Source organism: Grampus griseus (assembly GCF_964374135.1).
Source record: "Grampus griseus genome assembly, chromosome: 7".
Lineage (NCBI taxonomy): Eukaryota > Metazoa > Chordata > Mammalia > Artiodactyla > Delphinidae > Grampus > Grampus griseus.
In genome coordinates, this window is record NC_139001.1 from 56665790 (window position 1) to 56686483 (window position 20694).

General features: G+C 50.3%; 2 protein-coding genes across 3 annotated transcripts; both read right to left on the reverse strand.

The window, feature by feature from the left end:
- Window positions 1-428: 428 nt before the first annotated feature.
- On the reverse strand, window positions 429-16224 carry LOC309825370 (uncharacterized protein; the record flags this gene model as incomplete). Its single annotated transcript, XM_082658918.1, has 5 exons — window positions 429-688; window positions 2881-2906; window positions 13466-13830; window positions 14427-14443; window positions 16170-16224. The coding sequence occupies 5 exons, from the start codon at window positions 16222-16224 to the stop codon at window positions 429-431; spliced, it is 723 nt and encodes a 240-aa protein (XP_082515044.1).
- Window positions 16225-17387: 1163 nt separating this feature from the next.
- On the reverse strand, window positions 17388-20160 carry HOXD8 (homeobox D8; the record flags this gene model as incomplete). 2 transcript variants are annotated; one of them, XM_082658648.1, is made up of 2 exons in its annotated part: window positions 17388-19243; window positions 19620-20160. In XM_082658648.1, the coding sequence occupies 2 exons, from the start codon at window positions 20158-20160 to the stop codon at window positions 18951-18953; spliced, it is 834 nt and encodes a 277-aa protein (XP_082514774.1). In that variant the 3' UTR covers window positions 17388-18950. The 2 variants fall into 2 exon arrangements, with proteins under 2 accessions (XP_082514774.1, XP_082514773.1); XM_082658647.1 differs by having other exon boundaries at window positions 17388-19246.
- Between the last annotated feature and the right edge of the window lie 534 nt (window positions 20161-20694).

The window sequence follows — 20694 nt, forward strand, 5'->3', positions numbered from 1 at the left end:
TTCTAATTCTGGCTATTGCGGAGAAATGTGAAGTTTTTGCATCGACCATATATTCCCCTAGAATCGAATCTGTGACTACGTGGATACCACACAAATTCGGTTCTACAGGGTATATATAGACAACGTTACTACCTCCGGGTTCCACCCAGAGCGAGTACCCAGACCGTTGCCAGCCCCCGCCTCTTCCTCGGAGCCGCCACCAGCCCAACGCGGCCACCCTGCCTTTCAGAGATGGTTCAGGTAGCCTGAAGCGCCTGGTGGCAATTTGCAGCAACGAGTTCCCCATCCTTGTACCAGGGCCGGGGTTACCACGCAGCCAAGGAGTCAGGACAGTCTTCTTAAGAAAGAAAGAAAAGAAGAAAAATAATCCATCCCAGAAATGGCGGCTTTATTACCCCCCTCTCCGGATCCACATAACCCCCACTCCCTTAGCAAGTGGTATTTTCCAGAAAGGAGCAAATGCCCTCAATGGCAGAAGAAAAAGAGGCAAGAGGGAATATCCTCTGCTCATTCTTCTGCCCACTGTCAGGGCAAGCCAGGTTGGCTGACAAAGCTAGTTCTCCAAGAAGTCGCGCATTTACCTTCCAGGGCCCTGAGCCCGGCTGGCCTCTCCGTCCGGCTGCTGCTGCAGACCCCGAGGCAGGCGCCGCTTGCAGGCACTGAGCTGCCCTGGGCTGGGGCCGGCGCACTAATGGTGAAGGGCAGGGCAAGGGGTCACTCGAAATCATTTACAAACATATCACAAAGTTTCATTATTTTTGCTTTGCCGACAGCAGCACACAAGAGTACAAAAGTTCACGAGTTGTGCCCGCCCCAGCGCAGTCCAGGGCTCACCCCTCGCTTCAGGGCACCAAGAGCACTCAGGGCCCGAATGGGTTTCAGAGGCAGAGGGGTGCCCGGGCTCGGGTGGGGCTTTTGGATCCCTGACTGTAGGCTAGAGGTGTTTAAATTTTTTTGATTGTTTTGATTTTACCCTCATGATTCAAAAATTATTTTCAAGCCCCAACCTGGGCCTGGTGCGGTGGAGCCCCCCTCTGCCTGGCAAAATTGGCTGGCTTCTCCTACTCTGCACTGTGCACACTCCCTGCTCACTCCCCCACCGCCATCCTCTGGGTCCAGTGCTTTGGCTATTTTGTAGGGATATCCTGGGTGCCAATTCTAACAAGAGCTCTGAGGCTGCCCCACACCCAGCCCCCTTGTCCCAGGGGGGCTCCCCCCAACTTCCTCTAATGCCAAGAGCTCCCACACACCTGCCTTCCTGGGGACCTTGGGCCTAGGCTTTATCCAGACAAATTGGAGGAGGCTGCTGGGACAGGTGGGGAACCGGGTGAGGGTACATACACATTTTCATATTTGTTAGACGCTGTGACCTGCATTTCACCTTATTGCTCAACTTGTTCAGACAGGTCAAAGCCAATGAGTTATTGATGAACAAAAGCGTTAAATATTCACCTCCCGCCCAACTGCCCATACAAATGCTTTTGATGTCTCCGGCTTTTTGTGCTGTGTTCAGCTACAGGGTGCTGATCGTGGGTTTGCAAGCAAGGAGCATCCACAGAGATAAGCACCCAGAGCCAGGGCAGCTTCAGGAAGAAGGCAAGACCAGGAGTTCCTGGGGACACCGGATTTTCCAGCCTGGAGCCCTGAGCCCTGTTTCACTTGAGACAGCCTGATTCATAGAGGTGAACTATGTACTGGGCGGAACCTCCACTCCTGGGGGGTTGGCACAGCCCCCAGCGAGTCGATTAGGCTGCCCAGCCTGGAGGGCAGAAACCTGGCCCAGAGCCAAGCCTTAGCTTCCCGGACCCTAGAGAGAGGATGTCTCACCAGGGAGGGAGGGTGCCTGGTTCCTAACATCTTCGCACATTCCATCTCCTATGAAAATAAAATCAGCTCCGTTTTGCATGAGGGAGGGGCCCCTGGTCTTTCCTTGATTCTCTCCCCACTACCATCATCTTAATGAGAGAGCCTTCCTGGAGATTTCACAGGCCTCCTCAGAAATGTACCTGTCTTCTGCGGCATATGCAACTCAGAAAGATCCAAACTTCCAAGCCCAAGACCCCAAGAATCTCTGCCCCCCCCGCACCCCCCCCCCCCGCCACGTCTGCCTGCAACGCTAGCGGCTCAGGCGCAGAAATTCTCAAATTGCAGTTATAGAGAAGCAGAGGTGAACTAGAAGGGCCGTATCCCTCCCTCCTCGCTCGGCCGCAGTTCCCCAACCCAGGGCCTAAACCGCCGCGGCTGGGGCTGGGGCCTAGGGAGGGGGGAGGAGGGACTTCCACGTAAAGCTCAGAATTCGCAGCCCTTCCCGGAAGCCGGCCAACCCCACACACCCGCAGCCACAGAGGGTTGCGGGTTTTTTGTTTGTTTGTTTGTTTTCTTTTTACAAAAAACTAGAGAAGGTTGGGCCAGGCTGAACCGGGTTGAGCTGGGTTGGGCGGCAAAGGGGGATCGCGCTGCCTGGGTGTTCAGCAGGTTGATTCGAGCAGAAAGCGATGCTCGCCGCGACTTGTTAATAGGGCGGGCTGCTAATTAGCTGCAAGCTCTTCACAGACGCGTTCGCTGCGGCGGAGCTGCACCTGTGCGAGCTGGGGAGGTCTGGGAAGGCCGGGAAAGTCCAGGGAGGTCCAAGGAGACAAGGGCGAGAGGCCGCGGCCTGTTCCCTTACTTTAGGTGACTGTAAACCAGGCCCCAGAAAATTTTTCCAAGAGTCCAACTTAGATCCTCCACCTCCAGCTCGAGCTCCCCTCTCACAGTCAGGCCTGGGGAGGCAGGACTGCTCTTCCACCCGCCCACTCCTCTGGCGCGGCCCTTCGCCCCTACCACCCCAGTTATCAATACCGCCCCTTCTCGATTCGGAAGAAACGGGAAGGTACTTACAGCGGCGGTTTCTCACGGTCCCGAACCTGTTGCAATGAAAACGGGGGTCACTTAAATTCCACAGGATAATAAAGATAGATGATACACAGAAAAATGACAAGGCCCAGACACCCCGCCAATACCCAGACCTCCCTCCTGCTTCGGATGCCCGCCCCCAGGAACTGCGCCAAGTTCTCCGCGCGCGGAGCGGGAGACTGCAGTGCTCAAGGGCAGACCCACGAGGTAGGAGAGTATGGCCCCCATCACCTCCCCCACTCTATGCACCCCTTGAGCAAAACCTTACTTTTTGCTTGGCCCGACTCAGGCTGTCTGTAACAGGGTTTCCCCCGTGGGAAAACGGGAAGCGAGGAGAAAACGGGCCTTTGTGTGTTTTCTTCTGCACAATCGGCGGGGTGGGCGCAGGTCCACTGGGGAGGGGGTTAGCCGCTGCATCTGTCCCCTGCCCCAGCTCCCCGTCTGTCTCGCGCTAGGAGCAACTCAGACCCCTTTTCCAATTTCAGATTGGTTTCAAATTCCCCAGCTCCAACCAGCGCTCCCCTAAAACTGTCTTTTCCTTCCCAAAGAAGTACCAGACAAGGCTAGGACTTGCCTTCCCACTTCTGCTCTAATTCAAAACAAAGAGCAATTTCCAAGGGAAATGAGGACCCAAATGATAATCAAGGAAGAGGAAAACCGATGGGTTTAAAGGTAAATGGCAATGCTTTAGACTCTTATCCAGCTCTATGGATATGACATCATTTCGTCAGCATTTTTTCTGGAGGACCCACAAAGCAATCTTACAAAGCAGTGATCCTCACAGGGGCTGGCGTCCAGCTTTAAGTTTTCAGTCTCCTCTAGTTTTATTCTGGGATGGCAGTCTTCTCTGAGAAATCACAAAGGCAAAGCCATCTCCATCCTTATCCTTTCTCTCTGTCCACCTAGACTACCCGTTTGATTCCACTTCAGAAGCAGATGCCCCATTATGAGGAGGAGAGAGACAGAATGTCCCTCTTGTGAGGTGGGAGCCCTCAATTCCTAACTTTCTATGTCTAGAAGGGAGAGGAGAAAACCAGGATTTCCATCCTATTTCTTGATCTAGGTTTAAGCTAAAATTAAAATTAACTTCCAGGGGACTTCTCCCCACACCAGGTGGAAAAGATGGGGCAGAGAAATCCCCCACCCCTGGAGTTGTCCTGGAAAAAGTAATAAGTGACTTACTGGTTTTCTCTCCTAGTGGGCAGGGGAGCTGGGAGCAGACCTGTCTCCTGCGCCCGGCGCTAGCTGGAGCCTCTCACTTTTCTATTGCTGCTTCAGGAACCAAGCATCTGCACTTGTATGCTCTTAACCTAATTTATGGTGGGAATTATATTTTGGCTTGTCAACTCTCAAGCCATAAAACAAAGTTTATTGGGATCACGTGTTCGTAGATAGCCACTCAGGTTCCCTCTCTGGCAGAACCATAAATAACCTTCCGCTTTAAACTTTTATTCACTAAATAAAGGTTCACTGCAACTGTTCCCTCACATTTAAATAGTTCCAAATATCTAGGATGCAAGGGGGGAGTCATATTCATATCAATACCCCAGGCTTTTCAAATAGCATCTTTTCAGGGATGTCTATTGAAACTGCGAGATAGTGCTATTTGGAAAAGGCTGGTTGATGGGCATGTCTTATGATTCTTTGGCTGCATCCGCTGTGAGTACCATCCACTCCTTTATTTCAATCATTTTTTAGCTTTGGATGTGGTAAATAAAGAGGAAAGCCAAAGGCCACTTCTTACTTGCTTATACCAGAAGTTATTTGAGATTTTGTTTTAGCTTCGATAAGAAAAGGGTGGTTGGGAGATGCTGGGTGGGCTTGGGGGTGGGGGGGCAGCTGGAGTTAACACTTGGCTCTGTATTGTTGCGAATGAGCTCAGCGAAAGTTGAAGGTAGCCACATGCCTAGGGGTTTCTATAATTTGCTTAGATCTGGAAGGGAAGCCTTTGCAAGTGACCAAACTGCTTAAAACAGCAAGACTTGGGGTTTGGTAAAGTGAGAAAGTGGAGAATAGCCCCATCGGCATCTTTGGCGACTGAAACTCTAAAGAAGGTTATAAAACAATAAAAACAGCCCTGGTGTGAAGGGGACAGGGTGTGAGGAAGTAAATGAGGCTCTCAAGGAACCCAAGCCCAGGAAGTCAGATGTCCCCAGTCCCACAGTGTCCCAACCACAGGGCTTAGGGGTCCAAACCTGGGTGGGATTCTCTCTCTCCCCCACCCTTACCCTTCCACCAGCACCAGAGGGAGAGCCTAAGAGAGGGGGAGGCAGCGGGCTCTCCTGCTGTGAAAGCCAAGAGAAGGAGCTTGGGCCCGAGCACTGATCCATGGGGTAGAATGTGCCACGCTATGCCTGAGGTAGGCGCGGGTGGGGAAGACACCCCCAGCTCCCACCAAGGGCTGTGAGTGAAAAGAGAATTGACACCCAACATCCTTCCATAGCCTGGCAGAGTTGCTACCAAACGGTGTGAAAACGTACGATTTTTACTATTCCGATTAAAAGAATGGGTGTTCTGTGTAGCTTTGTAGAGCACATATACGTCTATGATTTCTAAATCAAATTCAGTTGTAAAAGTTCTCATCAGCAAACCCATCAAGCCCTTGAAAGAGACTCCTTTCCACAAAAATCTCTTTGCATCCTAATTTCCACCCATTCTCTGTGCATTTCTAAACCCATTTCTTGATTTCACTTTCACTGGCTAGAAAGCAGGGGGCTATTAGCCCAGACTGTATGGCATCTACTTCTTCCCTCCCCATGCCATTAGCCACTTAGAAGTACCTTTTTCTTTTACAGTTGGTAGCATCTGTTTTTAAAATATGAGTAAAGATCAATCCTTTAAAAAAATGTTTTCTGACTCTATTAGCACTAGGTGAGCAGCTTCAAAACAAGCCCCCCTTAATCCACTGTAAAAAATAACAAAAGTTTGAGGGGCTGGGAAAAGCCTTCTTTATTTTTCCTTAAGTTAATAAAAGAGGATGAATCAAAGGACCTATGACATTCTAGGCAATTGTTATGAGCTTTTTATGGGGGAGGGGCCATGTAAAGAGAAGACCAGGCTGAGAGAATGGTGTTTGAAACAATGTCTGACACCTACTCAGGGCTCAGTAGATATTTTTTGAATGAATGGTGATAAAGGATGGTAACTAGGACTTGCCTGCAGTATTCACAGTGGCTTTCGTAAGAATAAAACTATATAGCCTACTCTGTACATTTAGATAATAACAGCAAAGTAACTAGCTATGCGTAAGGGAAAAGGAGAAAAGAAAGGAAGACACTGAGGCAGACAACTTCAATTACTTTCTAGTCTTAGGACAGGCAGGCGACATGATTAAAGGAGAAAGTGTCTACCTCCCTCCAATCTTCCTTGGCCCCTGCCCTCAATGCTGGGCTTCTGTAGGTGAATGACAGAGTGCAGATGGGGAAGAGCAAACGCTGTCTAGTAAGAAGGCTAAGCACCAGGGAGAACAGAAGACTACTTTGGGCCAATTTGTTGGGGTTTTTCCAAGGACTTTCAATGGTGGTGGTAACAGTCCTGAAGAAGAGGTCGGGGAGAAGAGGTGGGGTGGGGGCCTTCTTAAAAACCTGTAAGGAATTTGGTTTCTGGGTAAATTGAGACTCTAGACACTGTCCTTCCTCACTGGGCTGGAAAAACCCAGTCCTGGGAATTTCTGCTCAGAGAGCTTCCATGAGCTAGGGTTCCCTGAAGGAACCCAGATGCCAGAGCCGCTCCCAGGAAGAAGGAGAGACTGAAGGGGCCCCAAGAGGCATCAGCTGCACTCCAAATGTATTGAGGTCCACTCTCTGCCCACCCTAAGGGCCCTTGCTATGTGGCCCAGGAAAGAATATCCTGACCTTGACTTTCAAGAGGCCTCTTGCCCAGAAGTGGTACTGAAGTGGTACTGAACTCTTCCCTTAAACTGTCTGCACAACCAGGATAGGGGATGGAACTTTGGATGAACTCCCTAGGCTGGGGGCAGATAAAGAAAGACTGCCAGGCCTGGCACTTAGGGACACAGGCTGGTGGTAGAGCCAGAAAAGGGCTGAACAGGGAGTCCCAAGCAGGAGAGAAATATAATTCCACATTCCTGGCATTATATCCCATCACTGAAAGAGGACCACTTCTCCTGCTACCCCCGCCCCTCCCCCCCTAAATGGAGTCTGCTCATTGGAGCTCTGCCTTGGTGTCCTCTGGGAAGGAAAGGTGACCCCAGAGGGAACCACTCTAACAGTGAGATGTGCCATCCAAAAGAACAGGCTCTCGGGCAGGATCTCTGATGGCAGGGCCAGAGATTGGATAAGGCTCCAGCAGTCCCAAGAAAAGCAGGATCTGGGGGGTCACCTAAGTCCTTTGAGAACCAAGAATAGAGGGTAGATGGCACAGGAGATGGAAGTGGCTGGGTGGCTACAGCACTGCCCGGTTTCATGGGCCAAACTCTGCCCAACGTGGTTGACAGCAGAAGAGACTAGGTGGGTTTGGACAGAAAATCTGACGCAGGTGGACTCCTGGTTAAGCCAAGAGAAGCAGCTTGACCAAGGGCTGCGGAGGCCCTCTTACAAAAAGTCTACAGTCAGAAGTCATGGAGGCCAGGACTAAGGCGTAGAACCTGGTTGCAGGGTGTGTGTGTGTGTGTGCATGCATATGTGTGGGTTATAGCCTGAAATAGTATACATATAATTATTTTTAAAAGATATAAATAATCTAAAAAATTGGAAGGGCTGATGGAGATTTGGGGGGCATAGGCCTCTTTAAGACACACCTTGACATCACTGTGGCCCAAGTTTGGAGCTGTGGCTCAGCCACGGTCCTGGAGCCCAGATCTTGGAACACAAGCAGATTAAGGGGGAGTTGGGCACTCCTTGCCTCCTTTGCTGTTGCTCACTGGCCTTTTGCTTTCCCACCCTGTCCCAGCTTTCAAGAGACTGAAAAGAGGGTACTTGCCCTGGGGCTGTAAAAGAGGATGCTTGGCCTAGTGGGTGCGACTGATGGGTGGTGGTGGAGAAGGTGACTCCAGAAGGTGGAAAGTAGGGCCTGCTCTGTGGTAAGGCCTGAGCCTTCTGTAGGAGTCACAGATGTGCCTGTGTGGGTGTGAAGCCTCCCTTACCTGACATCTGCCCACTGAGGAGCTAGGGGCACTTTCCTCCTAGGTTTGGCCCTGAAGTCTACCTGTAGGCAGGGGCCAGACACTGAGACCCAAGGGAGTGGGGCCTATGAGGCCCACTACAGCAAAAGGGAAAGTCCCAGATCCATGTTCTCCTGTGACCAAACCTCATCCTGTCTTCTCTGTACAATTCAAGGATTAGGTGAGTGAACCAGTCTCTTTCAGCTCTAAAAGTCTAGGCCTGATTACTGAACAGAAAAAGGATAGTGATGATAAGAACTCCTATTGAATGCTTGCTATTCAATATGTGGTCGAAACAGGTACTGAATGTTTGGCTTGTGCAAAAAAAAAAAAACTTTTAAGTGCTTAATCGGTGAGTTAATGTATGTAAAGTAGTTAGAATAGTGCTGGGCATATAGTAGTGCTACGTAAGTAAAAATCCTCATAACAACATTTGACGGTATTCTTATTATCCCTACTTTCTAAATGAGGAAACAAGCCCAGAGAATTTGCCCTACTTGCCTAAAGTCACACAGCAGGTAAGTGATAAAGATTTGAAAGAAGGCAGGTCTGTACTCAGAACCTACTCGCCTCTTTGAAAAAAATCTCCAAGTTAGCAAGGGATCAATGTCTCCTTCCCTATATGGGAGCAACTAGTCAGCTTATGGGGTAATGACATTAGAAAACCTAATTAAGGAGGGAGCCCCCAAACCTAGGGGAATGGCTGTTGCTGAATGGTAGAGAGAACTTGGCCTCTGGAGACCAAAGAACCATAGAAGAACCAGGAGATACCCTTGGCCAGTTCTCAAACATAAGCGTACATCCTAACTGCCATGGTGGAGAGTGTTTACAAACTGCAGGTTCTGGACATTCTGATTCAGTAAGTATGGCATGAAACACAGGAACCTGCATTATAAACAAGAGGTTTGAATGCAGGCCTTCATTAAGAATCACTGACCTAAAGTAGGGAAAAGAGGGAGGCAAAAGACTGTGCTGCCAGGAGGCAACGAGGAACAGTGGGCTTGGATCTGAGCCAGTCATTTAAGTTGGGTGTCACAGCTGATGCAATACCCCATGGAGCCCACCAAAGGCCTGAAATGGGCGCAATGGGGGAAGAAGAGTGTGTGGGTGGTGTGGAAAAGGGGAGAGAGGAGCACCTGCGTTGTTCTCAAGCCGCACAGTCAGTGGGATTCACCCGGGATCTCAGAACCTCTAGAGAGGCCCGAGGGAGTCCCACCCCAGGACGCAGGCCTTGTTCTAGGTGAGCCAGGGCGAGGCCCGTCAGCTTGAGGGAGGAGGGGCTGAACGCTCGGCTTTTCAAGGCTGCCGGTTCTAGGTACCAGGAATTACGGGAAAGGAAAGTGGCAAGAACAGCAGCCCAAATGAGGGGGCTGGTTGGGATTGGGCGCAGCTTGCCCCACCACCGGACCCTAACTCTTTCTGCTCTTAGGAGCCCAGCGCGCGAAAATCGCGCCCCCTCCGGGAAGGCAGAGGAACTGAGGTGGCCCGCCACCCCCGAACCTGCCTTCTGGCTCCCGGGACTCTGGGCTGCCTCTGCTCGGGAAGCCGCCCCTGAGTGTAGGCGCAGCACCGCCAACTCTCCTCGCAGGCGGAAAACACTCTCCTAGCAGGCGGAGGCGGGGGCGGAGGCGGAGGGGCGGGGTCACGTGTCCTCCCCTCCCCCAGCCCGCTGGCGCCCGGGACATCTCCCGCGCCTCCGTAGCCCACAGGACGCTTGTCCTACAGCGCCTCCTCCTGGACAAGGCGCCAGACAACAGAGCAGGGGGACTGCGCCAGCCCCGGAAACCCGAGGCCCGGGCTTCTTCGCGCGGGCGGAGGTCTTCCCGCGCCGGAGGCTGCGAGCTGGTCCTCCCGTCCCCTGGGGCGGTCGGAAGGAGTTGAGAGGGCTCTGAGGCCGCCTCCCCCCGCAGCACTGACAACAAGCTCGCGGCCCAGGAGCGTGCATCTTCCATTAATTAGGCGAGTCCGGGCGGAAAAGCCCTCCAGTTTGTCCGTTTATTTATTTATTGTTTGACCGCTCTCTGCTGAGCCAGTGGTCCCCACAGAGCCCTCGAACGTGCTGCGCTGGCGTAACAAGATCTGGGAATGGTCCGGCTGAAGGATTGGCCTGAAGTTTGGCGGTTTGAACAGGCGCCAAGAGGAAAGGCCTTTTCCCAAAGCAGAAACACCAGGCTGAAGAAAATCTATACACTTCCCCAAGGATCAGATATATATATATATATACACACACACACACATACACATATATATATACATATATATATATATCTTCTTTTAAGGTGTTAAATGTATGTGTGAGTGCTTATTTTAACACCTTGAAAGAAGATTTGGTTTCCTTTTGGCCACTAGCTCGCATTTGCAGACTGTTTTCTAAAGTACAGATTTAAATTGGGGTGGGGTGGTGAGTCAAGATGATTGAAAATAACGTAGTCAAGGGCAAGATGTTTGACTATATTTAGAATGAAGGCTGGAATAAAGGAAAGATGAGTGGCGAATCCTGAGGGAGGAGTTGGAGAGATCGGGTTATATCTTCCTGCTCTGAGTCCACTCGCCCCCCTCCCCCCTTCCGTGCTTTGCTGGTTGGATCCCCAGGCTGGGCTATTTCATTGCACATGCGCCGGACGCTGGGCAAGCGGGCAAGGCAGGCGCTTCGGGGCACTGAGCTGTACGGTAGCTGTGCGCAGTGCTGGGCGGTGTGAGGCACCACGCACTGCTTCTGCGCCTACCTGCAGAAGCGCTTGGACGCCCCATCTTATAGAGGCAGGAAACATACTTTTTCAGGAAAACCTGTGTTAAAAGCCTCAAACGTCCTTTCTGATCTGCAAGCCCTGTTGCGCCAAACCAGCAAAATCGCCATGTTGCCGGTGAACCCTCTCAAGGTTTTCGTTTGGATCAGCAGTTTCACATCTAGTGCACGCCTTCTCCCAAGTCGTTAATCAAGGCGGGGTGGGGGAGAACCACCTTACGTTCAGAGAGCACAACTTCTCCCTCAGTCTGCACAACTATGAAGTCTAAGGGACCAGTTCCTAGAAAGAGGGTATCTATTCACACCAATTCCGGAAAAGTGGCCCTAAATTGGACTTAAATAGGAATTCCGGGTTCTTGGTGGCTTCTCCCCAGCTTCCGGTGCCCCCACGTGCCCTGTCCGGCGGCCGCACTGCGGCAAGGCCGTAAATACCTCTAACAGCTGCCTGCCAGTCCAGAGTGAAATACTGTCTTTGTTCCTTCCCCTGCTTCTCGAGCTCGGAAAACAGAATTCTGGCGAAATATATTTATTTGGAGGAGCATCTGACAGGAAAATACGTTTGGTTTTCAGCCCTGGTGCTTGACCACATTTATAACAACGAGCTTTTCTCTGGTCCTCCCGGAGAGCGCAAGCCCAGCTCACTGCCTGACCTTAGACACTAAGGCCCGGACGTGCCACCGGCTCCCTGATGTACAAAGGGATAGAGGTTCGGCCCAAGGACGCTGAGAGTTACACTCTCCCACTTGTGAGGTCCTAGGGTCCAAGTGGGTTTTTTTTAGTTTCGTTTAATTTTTTAAAAATTGGGTTAACTGGGACAGTGGGGGCATTTCTGGCAGTGGCAAAAGCGTTAACTAGTTCCTCTTGGACTAAATGGCCTGCGTTCAAATGTGATTTGCAGATTATTTATTCCCTTAGATGCAATTGACCATTTAAGGTCTTAATGCAATTGACCATTTAAACTCTTAATGCTACCACGGGACTTACAAAGAGCCCCCTAGTCCTCCATATCTGCCCATGACGTCACCCTCTGCTGCGTAATCGGACCTGCAGCCCGCCCAGGTTCTCAGTCACTTGGGCGCGCTCAGCCATCGAACCCAGGGAAAGGCGACTGAAGCTCTGATCACAAGGGCTTGGCCATTATGGCCACAACTCATCCCCACCCCCACCGAGCTTTCAGGCAACCTAGGGGCTCCTTAGGCTCTGGAGTTGCCAGGGGAGGGCCTTGTGAGCCCCTGACCAGGGCCCTGATTTTCAGTAGGTAATGCTGTAAACCAATATGAAAGAATGATCTCAGCAGTACCGTAATAGAGAAGTATTTACAGAATACAGACGTTCCAGATTTAAAAATCACTGAGTTTCTAATTTGTTAGTGATCATAGCGATCCACAACAATTCTGCTAGACGTCAACTGACCACTAATCGTGGCCCTCCATTTTGAAACTCGCATGATTCCGTCGTTAATTACTAAAAATACCTTTCTACAAAGATGTCATTTATTGTTCTGAAATGCTTTTACGGCCAACACGGTTACACTGGAAGATTTGGGAGAACATTAAAATGTTAGGGTTTTCCTCTGGGTGGTTGAAAAAACGATACTCCGCCGCGCGCAGGTCAACCTCATGCGCAATGCGGCAGATTGTCCCAAAGGTTTTAACATTTCACAACGTGTCCACGAGAGAATAGGCAATAGGATTTGAGAACTGCATCCTCAAGTGCCGTTCAAAATCCGTGGGAGAAAATAGCATTTTTTTCTGCAAATAATTTTCTTTCGACTCATAGATATTTTGGTCCAGTAATTTTGAAGTAGAGTTGGAAATGTTGCTATATAATATTTATTCGTAGGCAACACACACACACACACACACCACGACAGTACATTTAGAGAGCAAAATATCCACTCTTTTCCCAATCCGGCAAATAAGAAACACACGCGATGTCTGAACTTAGACATGCTTCGAATTTCTGAAATGTCTCTTGGTTTTTCCCCAAGACCTGCACCAGATTTTCTGATACTACTACCTCTCAAAACATGCATCCATTTTGTGGCATAGAATAATACAAATGCACCTGACAGATTATTAGATGTGTGAGGAACCTTTCTTGAATTGTTACAAAAATTATCTAAGAACTAGAGAAGCAGTTAATATTTAAAATTCCATCTCATATACAAGGCCCAATAAACCATCAACCCTAGAAATTAGCATCACTCGTCAAAGCCTAGGTTAACAAACCAAGCACATCCTGGATACACAGAATCCACCCCACCCCCAAGCTCCAACCCTCAAAACACACCTGTTAGCCTCCCAGGTACCTCTGACCACAGACAAACCGCAAAACACTGCTCTATACTACAGAGTGCCTTTAGTGACCCCCAGCAAAGCTGACACATCCAGGAAGCATCTGCACACTCTTCCCAGGGTGGGGATCGAGGGGCTCTCCATCTATGCCGCTATCCACCTCCCATAATCTCCAGAGGAAATAGGGCTTCCCTTCGACTTCTGAGCTCAGCTGGACCCCACCCGGGGCCCCAGGGGACGCCCGCTCAGAGATGGAGTGATCTGGGGCAGGGGGCGCAGGCAGCCACTCCCAGGTCCCGGGGAAGGGGAGGGGGTCGGGCAGGGATCTCCGAGCTGCCCAAACGGGTGGGCGCCTCGAGCTTCTCGGTGGCAGCGCTGGGGGCGCGGGGAGGGGACGGCTCTTACCGGAGGTGCCGAGCTGGAGGCGGCGGTCGGCCGGGGCGGCTGCTGTAATCCACTAGGCGCTGCCGGGCTACGCGCGCTCTGCGCGGCAGGGACCCGCTCATGTTAGAGAAGGAGCCGCGTCGGAACCGCGCGGCTCGGTCACCCAGAGCAGGCCGGCTGCTCCCTGCGGGCGGTGTCGGCGCCGGCCGGGGCCTCGGCGCCCCGGATTCCTTCCGGGCTCTCCCGCCTGCCGGGCTCCCCACCGGCTCCGGGGGCGGCAGCGGCGCGACCGGGGCGAAGGAGCGGCGGGGCCAAGTTGGGCGCCGGGCGGGAGCCGAGACCGCCGCGGACCCCGCAATCCCGCAGCCGGCGACTGGAGCCCACCTCTGCGGAGACAAAGGTTAGAAAAAGAGGGGGTGAGGCTCTAGGAAGGCAGAATGCGGGGGGGAAATTCGCCTGGGAAATCAGGAAAAAGGCCGTGAAGGCGAGCGGAGCCTGCACATGACCAGCCGCAGCCAATGACGACCGCAAATAGGTCATAAAAAGGTCTATTACCAAGTTGTAAATTTTCTTCAAACAAAAAGGAATTTACTGCAATTCCTTGCGGATTTTGCACATACAGCTCGCAAGCGCCATGTTTTTCCTCTCTTTCTCTCTCGTCTTCCCTCTTCTGTTTTTCTCCTCTCCTTCCTCCCCCTCCTCCTCCTCCTCCTCTTCCTCCCTCCCTCCCTCCCTCCTCTCCTCTTTCTTCCTCTAAGTCCCTCTCCACTGCTCTCTCTGCCTTTCTTGCCTTCACGGTTCCTTTTTCTAGGAATTCTTTTCCTTTTATTTTTTTTTGGTGGTTTGGCTTGAGACCTCTGCTCATTGGGCGCTGTGTTACAGGGAGAATGAGTGCGGTGTGCTGCCCCCGCGCTCACTTGGGGAGGTGATCCTGGCGGTCACCCCTCCAACTCTCCCCTCACTTGGTTTCCCCTCCCCTTACCTCACCAAAACGCCGCTCTGAAAGAGGAGACAAGCACTTTCGGTTTTTGCCCCTCTCATCTCCAGGCAAGCCAGCCCGTCTGACCTTGCGCAGAAAACCTGGGCTCTGCAGGCCAAGAAAATGTGCTCTCCCCACACCGACCCTCTCCTACATAAATTGGGGTCCCTCCCATTTCTTCCAGTTTCTGCGGTAGAATTGCCAACCAGCTCAAAGGCTGGACATGGTTTTATGTACTTGTCAACTTCTCCAAAATAATAGTTTGAACCCCCAATGCCTATTCTTTTTCTCAGCAGAAACATCTTCCTGAACAGTCCTGGGTTAGAGGAAAGGCAATTTTTTTGGATTCCCTCTGAAACCCCTTGTTTAAGTCTCCCCTAAGTGCAATTCTCATTTATATGGAATTAATTGTAGCCCCTCTTCCCTTGCCCCCCAAATGTTTGTCCGCTGAAAAGCCTGGTCAATGCAACATTGAAGAGGAAAGGGGCTCCATTTGTTTAGGAAAAAAGCAACTCCCCAGTTTCAGGCTTGAAAAAAAAATAGTCCTTCTTCTTCAAAGGCAGGAGTCACATTCCCTTTGCACTTCTCATGGAAGCTGCCCCAGTGAACCCCAGATGAAAGTAAATGTCCTTGGCTGGCTCCCCTCATCATTAATGCATGGGCATGGCCATCAGGCTTTAGAACCTGCCTGTTAAGAGGTAACCTCTCACCCCCCATCCTTTCAAGGACACTGTCTTTGGATTTCTAGTAATACGTTTATAAACATTTGCATTGGATGTCTATTTGAAAGTTCTCTATTAACATCCTCACACCCAGTAAGTACCTAAGTGGACGTGGACTTAAGCAGGAAGCACGCAGCACCCTCTGGAGCAGGCCATTTGTATCCCTTGAAAAAGCTCCGATGACCTTGGATGTTTTTGATTAAAGTACTTCTGTTGCCACGTGTCAGCAAAAGTCATATTCTTTCTAGAAAAAGTCAGTGGGCTCCAACTTTTCTGGAGGTAACCATAGCAGCAGCCAGGGTCCATTAAAATGTTTTCTCTCTTCCCCTGTTCACCACCAGATGCTCGAGGATTCAGCAAACACTGGGGAAGCAGAGGACAGAGGTTTGGTCGTGAAATAGCAACACCTTCTGCACTGAAGAATAATTAAACAATATTTTTAATTATACAGGAAAATCAAGCACGTTGTTGGACCCTCCCAAGCTAGAGCACTTTACACTGGTCTGTATGTGTGGAACTGAACAGAGCTTGTTCAATTCTGAAATATTCTGAGAAATTACTTCAATTGTCAATTTTCCTCTACCCAAATAAAGGCAGAGCTTTATGACCCTCCTTTTCGGCTGAGGGAAGGAGGGCTGGGAAAAGACTCCGCATTTTTTAAAAAGAAGCCATATTTGCACTTCTCCCCACTGTGCAGCCTGTAAGCCATGTGCTGGGCTTTGTGGAATCTCACAAAATGGGAGCCCCTGAACTGACTTTTCTCTAGGAACCATTGAGACCCACACCCTCTTTTGTGTGTTTCTGGTCCACGCAAACAGAGAACCTAAATCACTTCGGACTCTTGGTTTTTTCATCCAGTGTTAACATTGGAGGGTCCGATCTTTCTGTCAACGGTTTACAAACCTCTCTAAGCAGACTCTATAAGCAGTCCAGAGCACCAGAGTGTCGGCTGTTTGCAAAGGGTTCTCTGAAGGTTTATGCAAATTGCTGCAGCAAAAATGTTGGTTTGCTTATTGCGGCAAACCCTCGGATGTTTTCAGGTTTGAGCCAATTAGAAGGGCATCTCCTGCACTCGTCATTGCGAGTTGTCTGCATGAAACACTGTGATGGGGGTTTCTAGCCACTGGAAGAAAGAAGGTGGTGAGTGTGTGTGATTTGTAATTCCACAAGCTCTTTATTTGGAGACAAATCTATGCTTTTCCTAGCTACAAAAGGAAGCATATATACCTACATTTATTACCAACACTTTCTACACATGACTAATCTACGTATATGTACAAATACACCAAATATATACCAAAAATACCAAATTTGTAAATGTACAAATACGCTCAAATGTACTAATTATGCAACAGCCTTTTTCCGTACATGAGCTATGAGTTTATCATGGGTTAGGGGGCCGATGAGGCCAGAAGGTACAACACTTTCATAGGAGCACAAAGTGGAGAGGAAATAACATTTTTACCTCCCTTCCTTCACTGATTTCCACATATATCCATGCACCAGGTCCCACACCATACAGAGAGTCTTGCCCATATCGATGGCTCTAAGAATGATTTGGGGGGAGCATTGTTGTGTAGGAGAGAGCGAATTTTGCTAATAGAGGAGTCCCTTAAATGGAGGGCAGCTGGAGCTCAGCCAGCACCAGTCTCTAGCCAGCTTACTCCCACCCTCTCCCCAGCCAGGCTGTTCCCTAGCCATGCTTTCAGGCACTTGGTATACTTGCTCTAAACCAGTCAACAGCAGAGTCTCAGGCAACACACAGAGCAAAATGTTTCCAAATGCAGCATGCACGTTTGCAGCTGTCTCCTCTCGTGCAACACCCTTGATTTAAAATTGTCTTTCCTGGCTCAGGTCAGCGAATGCCACAGCCACGGCCTCTTCCCTGGATAGAAAGCCAGGTGGTGCTTCGCCTCTTGCCGAACCAGTGCCAACATCTCCCTGGTCCTTGAAACAGCAGGCAGACAGCTCACCAACGCCTGAGGGGGTGATACAGGCCTAAAACTATAGGATTCCAGTTTCTTAACTGTGCAATATAAGCCACTCTGGATATTAAAATGTACCTCTTTAAAAATACACAGGCATCTAGAAAAAGAAGAGAATTCTTCAATGCCTACCTGATAAAGGTGCTTTTCCTTTTGGGGGGAGAAATGTTAGTTTACTTGAATTTCTCCTCTTCCCTCCCGCCCCTCTTCCCCCTCCTCTTCCCTCATAAAATGGCAGCTGTAGGAGCAGCCTCAAATAGAAAATGGGTATCTTGTTAATAACAGATCCCAAACCCCAGCATCAGCGCCAGCTCAGTGGAATAAGCTGTGGTGTAACCTGGACTCCGGATTGTTCCCCACTGGACCTATGACTCCAGTCCTTTGCGAAGTTCAAAGCTTTCCAAGTATCTTATCAAGGTTATTTAGAGCAAGATGAAGCTGGGATAGCCTGGCCAGCTCTCTCTGGAATGAAAGAGAGGCCCCCCTCCTTGCACTGATTTATTTATTTTTACAGCAAGGGTGCACATACCCCCCCCTTTTAAAAAATCAAGTAGACGCTTTAGCAGGATGTTGCCTTCACGTGAGCCCAGGCGATTGTTCCTGACTCAGGAAAAGGGTTATTGACGGCGCTCAAAGACACTAGCTCTAGAAAAAGATTCATTTCTTTTATTAAAGAGCTAGCTATGTTCTGCAGCGGTTGTTTACACTCGGATTTTTCTGCGTTTGCTCTCAAGGATTGTTTCAAATAGGTGAGGCCAACCTGGAGAACAGCAGAGGACGTACCAACCGACATCTGAGACGTGCACAGCAAGTTGGCTCACAATGGGCGTGCAAACAGAGCGAACGGAATACAAATAAATATGGCACCTCCTCAAAAAAACGGAATCACAGCGGCGGCCACAGCACAGAGACCTAGCAATTTCAGGCAATACCAAGCACAGTTCAAAACGAAAGCAAGTTCAGAAACAAGAGGCATTCCACAAGGCGACTTGCCAAAGTAAATAGTATATGAGTGAAAATGTTATAATTGGCTTTTCAAGTATTCATTCACTCTAGATGATTAAATTGCCATAATTTGTATAAACTATAGAAAAATGATTAAATGTCAACTTTGACATTGTCCTGAAACTTCTGTCACTGGCCCAACATTTTCCCCAAGTTTAAGGAAGCTGCAGAGCCAGGACTACACATTACACTCTTCAGCTAACATGTGCTTTTTGAATATTTGGCCCAGACTTTTTCCCAGAGATATTACATTTACAAAATACTCAAAGAAACCTTTTAGGAGTAAACAAAAGGCACCCGAACCATTCATTATAAAAGTAAAAAGAAAAATATAAATAATACATTTTAATCAAATAACATAAAGTAAATATTCTGCAGGCATAATTTTTTTTAAAAAATTAATAGACTTCTTTTAATTTACTCACCATAAAGAAAAAATTTAAAATGTTCAAGTGCACTTGTTTGATTAATAAAGCATTTTATATTCAATTATTTAGTGCTAAACATTAGGAAGTTTACGTTGTTGAGGCAAAATCACCAGCTCAGCCATTAAAAACTACCATTATAAAAATATAGCTACAAGGTCAGAATCAAATTACTCTTACATAGGACAGCTCAAGGGCTGTTCCTGTACGACACTAGAAACTTTTTAAACACCCAAATCCCTCTCAAAGCGCAGAAACCTCAAGAGCAGTGACATGAAGGTAGCTTGAAATACAGGTAAAGTCCTTTCCAACAAAGAAAATAGGTGGTGTTCACCAGCATATGCTGATCATTAGTTTCAATAATCTGCGGTAAAATTTTAAAGGTGGAAGTTAATTTGTTGGGCCTTCGGCTCGGTCTTCCTCCAGCTCTTGGGCTTCCTTTTTGGTTTCCCCATCCTTCACCTCCTGTCGGGAAACCGGGAATTTGTCCTTGTTGTTCTCCTTTTTCCATTTCATTCTCCTGTTCTGGAACCAGATTTTTACCTGTCTCTCGGTGAGGGCCAAGGCGTGGGAAACCTCGATTCTTCTCTTCCTGGTCAGATAAGGGTTAAAAAGGAATTCCTTTTCCAGCTCTAGGGTTTGGAATCGACTGTAGGTTTGTCTTCCTCTTCGTCTACCAGGAGCTGCTGATTAAAACAAACAGAAAAAAAAAGGAAAATAAATGTTTTAAAAATGTAATGGTGCATCTGCAGGTTGCTGAAGGTTTCTGGAACGGGTCTAAGGAGTGAAATATACACAACTCTCCTTAGGTCTGATATATATATAGGATGGGCAGTCAAGAGGGGCAGAGAAAACGTCTTCGCAATCATTCTGTCCCCATCGTCTTTACATGGTTTCCACTTAAAATAAAAAAGTTTATCTTACTTTATAAGAGTCACTGTAAGCTACACAAAAAGGAAAAGGAGAGGGAGAGGAAAAGGGAGTTTTAAAGCTAGAACGTGAGATGAAAGCAGATTTCTCCCCCTCTGCCCGCTTAAAAAAAAAAAAAAGCATCCCAACCTTGTGGTCTCATCCAGGGAAACATTTGAGAAGGAGACGAGCTCTGATTTAAGTGGTCTGGGTCCTCGCCAATATTACCACTGGACGATTTACAGTCAGGATATTGTACCAGCTCGGCCTCTTGCTGGGTCGTAAAAATCGGCTGTCTCTGTAAGTTATCGTATCCGTAAAACTTCGCGGGCTCCCGGTGACAGGCAATCCCGCCGCAGGGGGGAGGCGGCGGCGGCGGAGGGGGGGCGGCCTGGTAGGCTGCGGCCGGGCTGCCCCCTCCGGGGTGGAAGTACTCCTGGCCGGGACCGGGGCCGCCCCCACCACCGCAAGCCGGCCCGGCAGGCGGCGGCGACGGGTGCGGGTGCGCGTGCGCCTGCGGGGGCGCGTGCGGGAAGCCGGCGGCGCTGTTGCCATAGAGCTGCAAGGCGGCGGCGGCGGCGTGGCGGCCGCCGACCTCTGGCGCGAAGTGACAGTCGTAGTAAGTGGGATTGATGGCCTCGCCCGCCGCCTTGTACTTGGAGTACAGCGGGTTCACGAAGTACGAGCTCATCGGGGCGGCGGCGGCCGGGGGCCGAGGAAGGGCGGCCCCGGGCGGGCGGGCGGCGCGGAGCAGGCAGGGAACGCGCCTCAGCGCGACCGCACTGCCGCGGGGGCCTCTGGGGCGGCTGCTGGCGCCGCTGGGGCCGCCGGGCTACGTTGCTGCTGCCACCCGCCCGCCCTCGCGTCGCCTCTGAGGCCGGGTAGCTGCGGGGCCTCGGCTACTGGGCGCTCATGCTCCGCTCTCGCGCCCGCCGCCTCTACCTCGCGCCGCCTCCCTGGCGGGTCGCGGGGCCTCACCCAGTCCCCGCGTTCCACCGCCCGCCCGGCCTCTCCCGGCGCGCGCCGGCTCGGGCTCAATAAAATCGCCGACGCCCCGGGTGACCTGCGCCGCTGCCTCCACTGTTTCCTCTCAGGCACCAGGCGGCCCTGCAGGAGCGCACCGGACAAGAAAAAAAGTACGCCCGGCCCACGGGGACACTCTTTGGCTTCGGTTTACAAACCCCCGCTCTGGAGGGAAAAGGAAAAAAACACCCTCTGCCCGCCG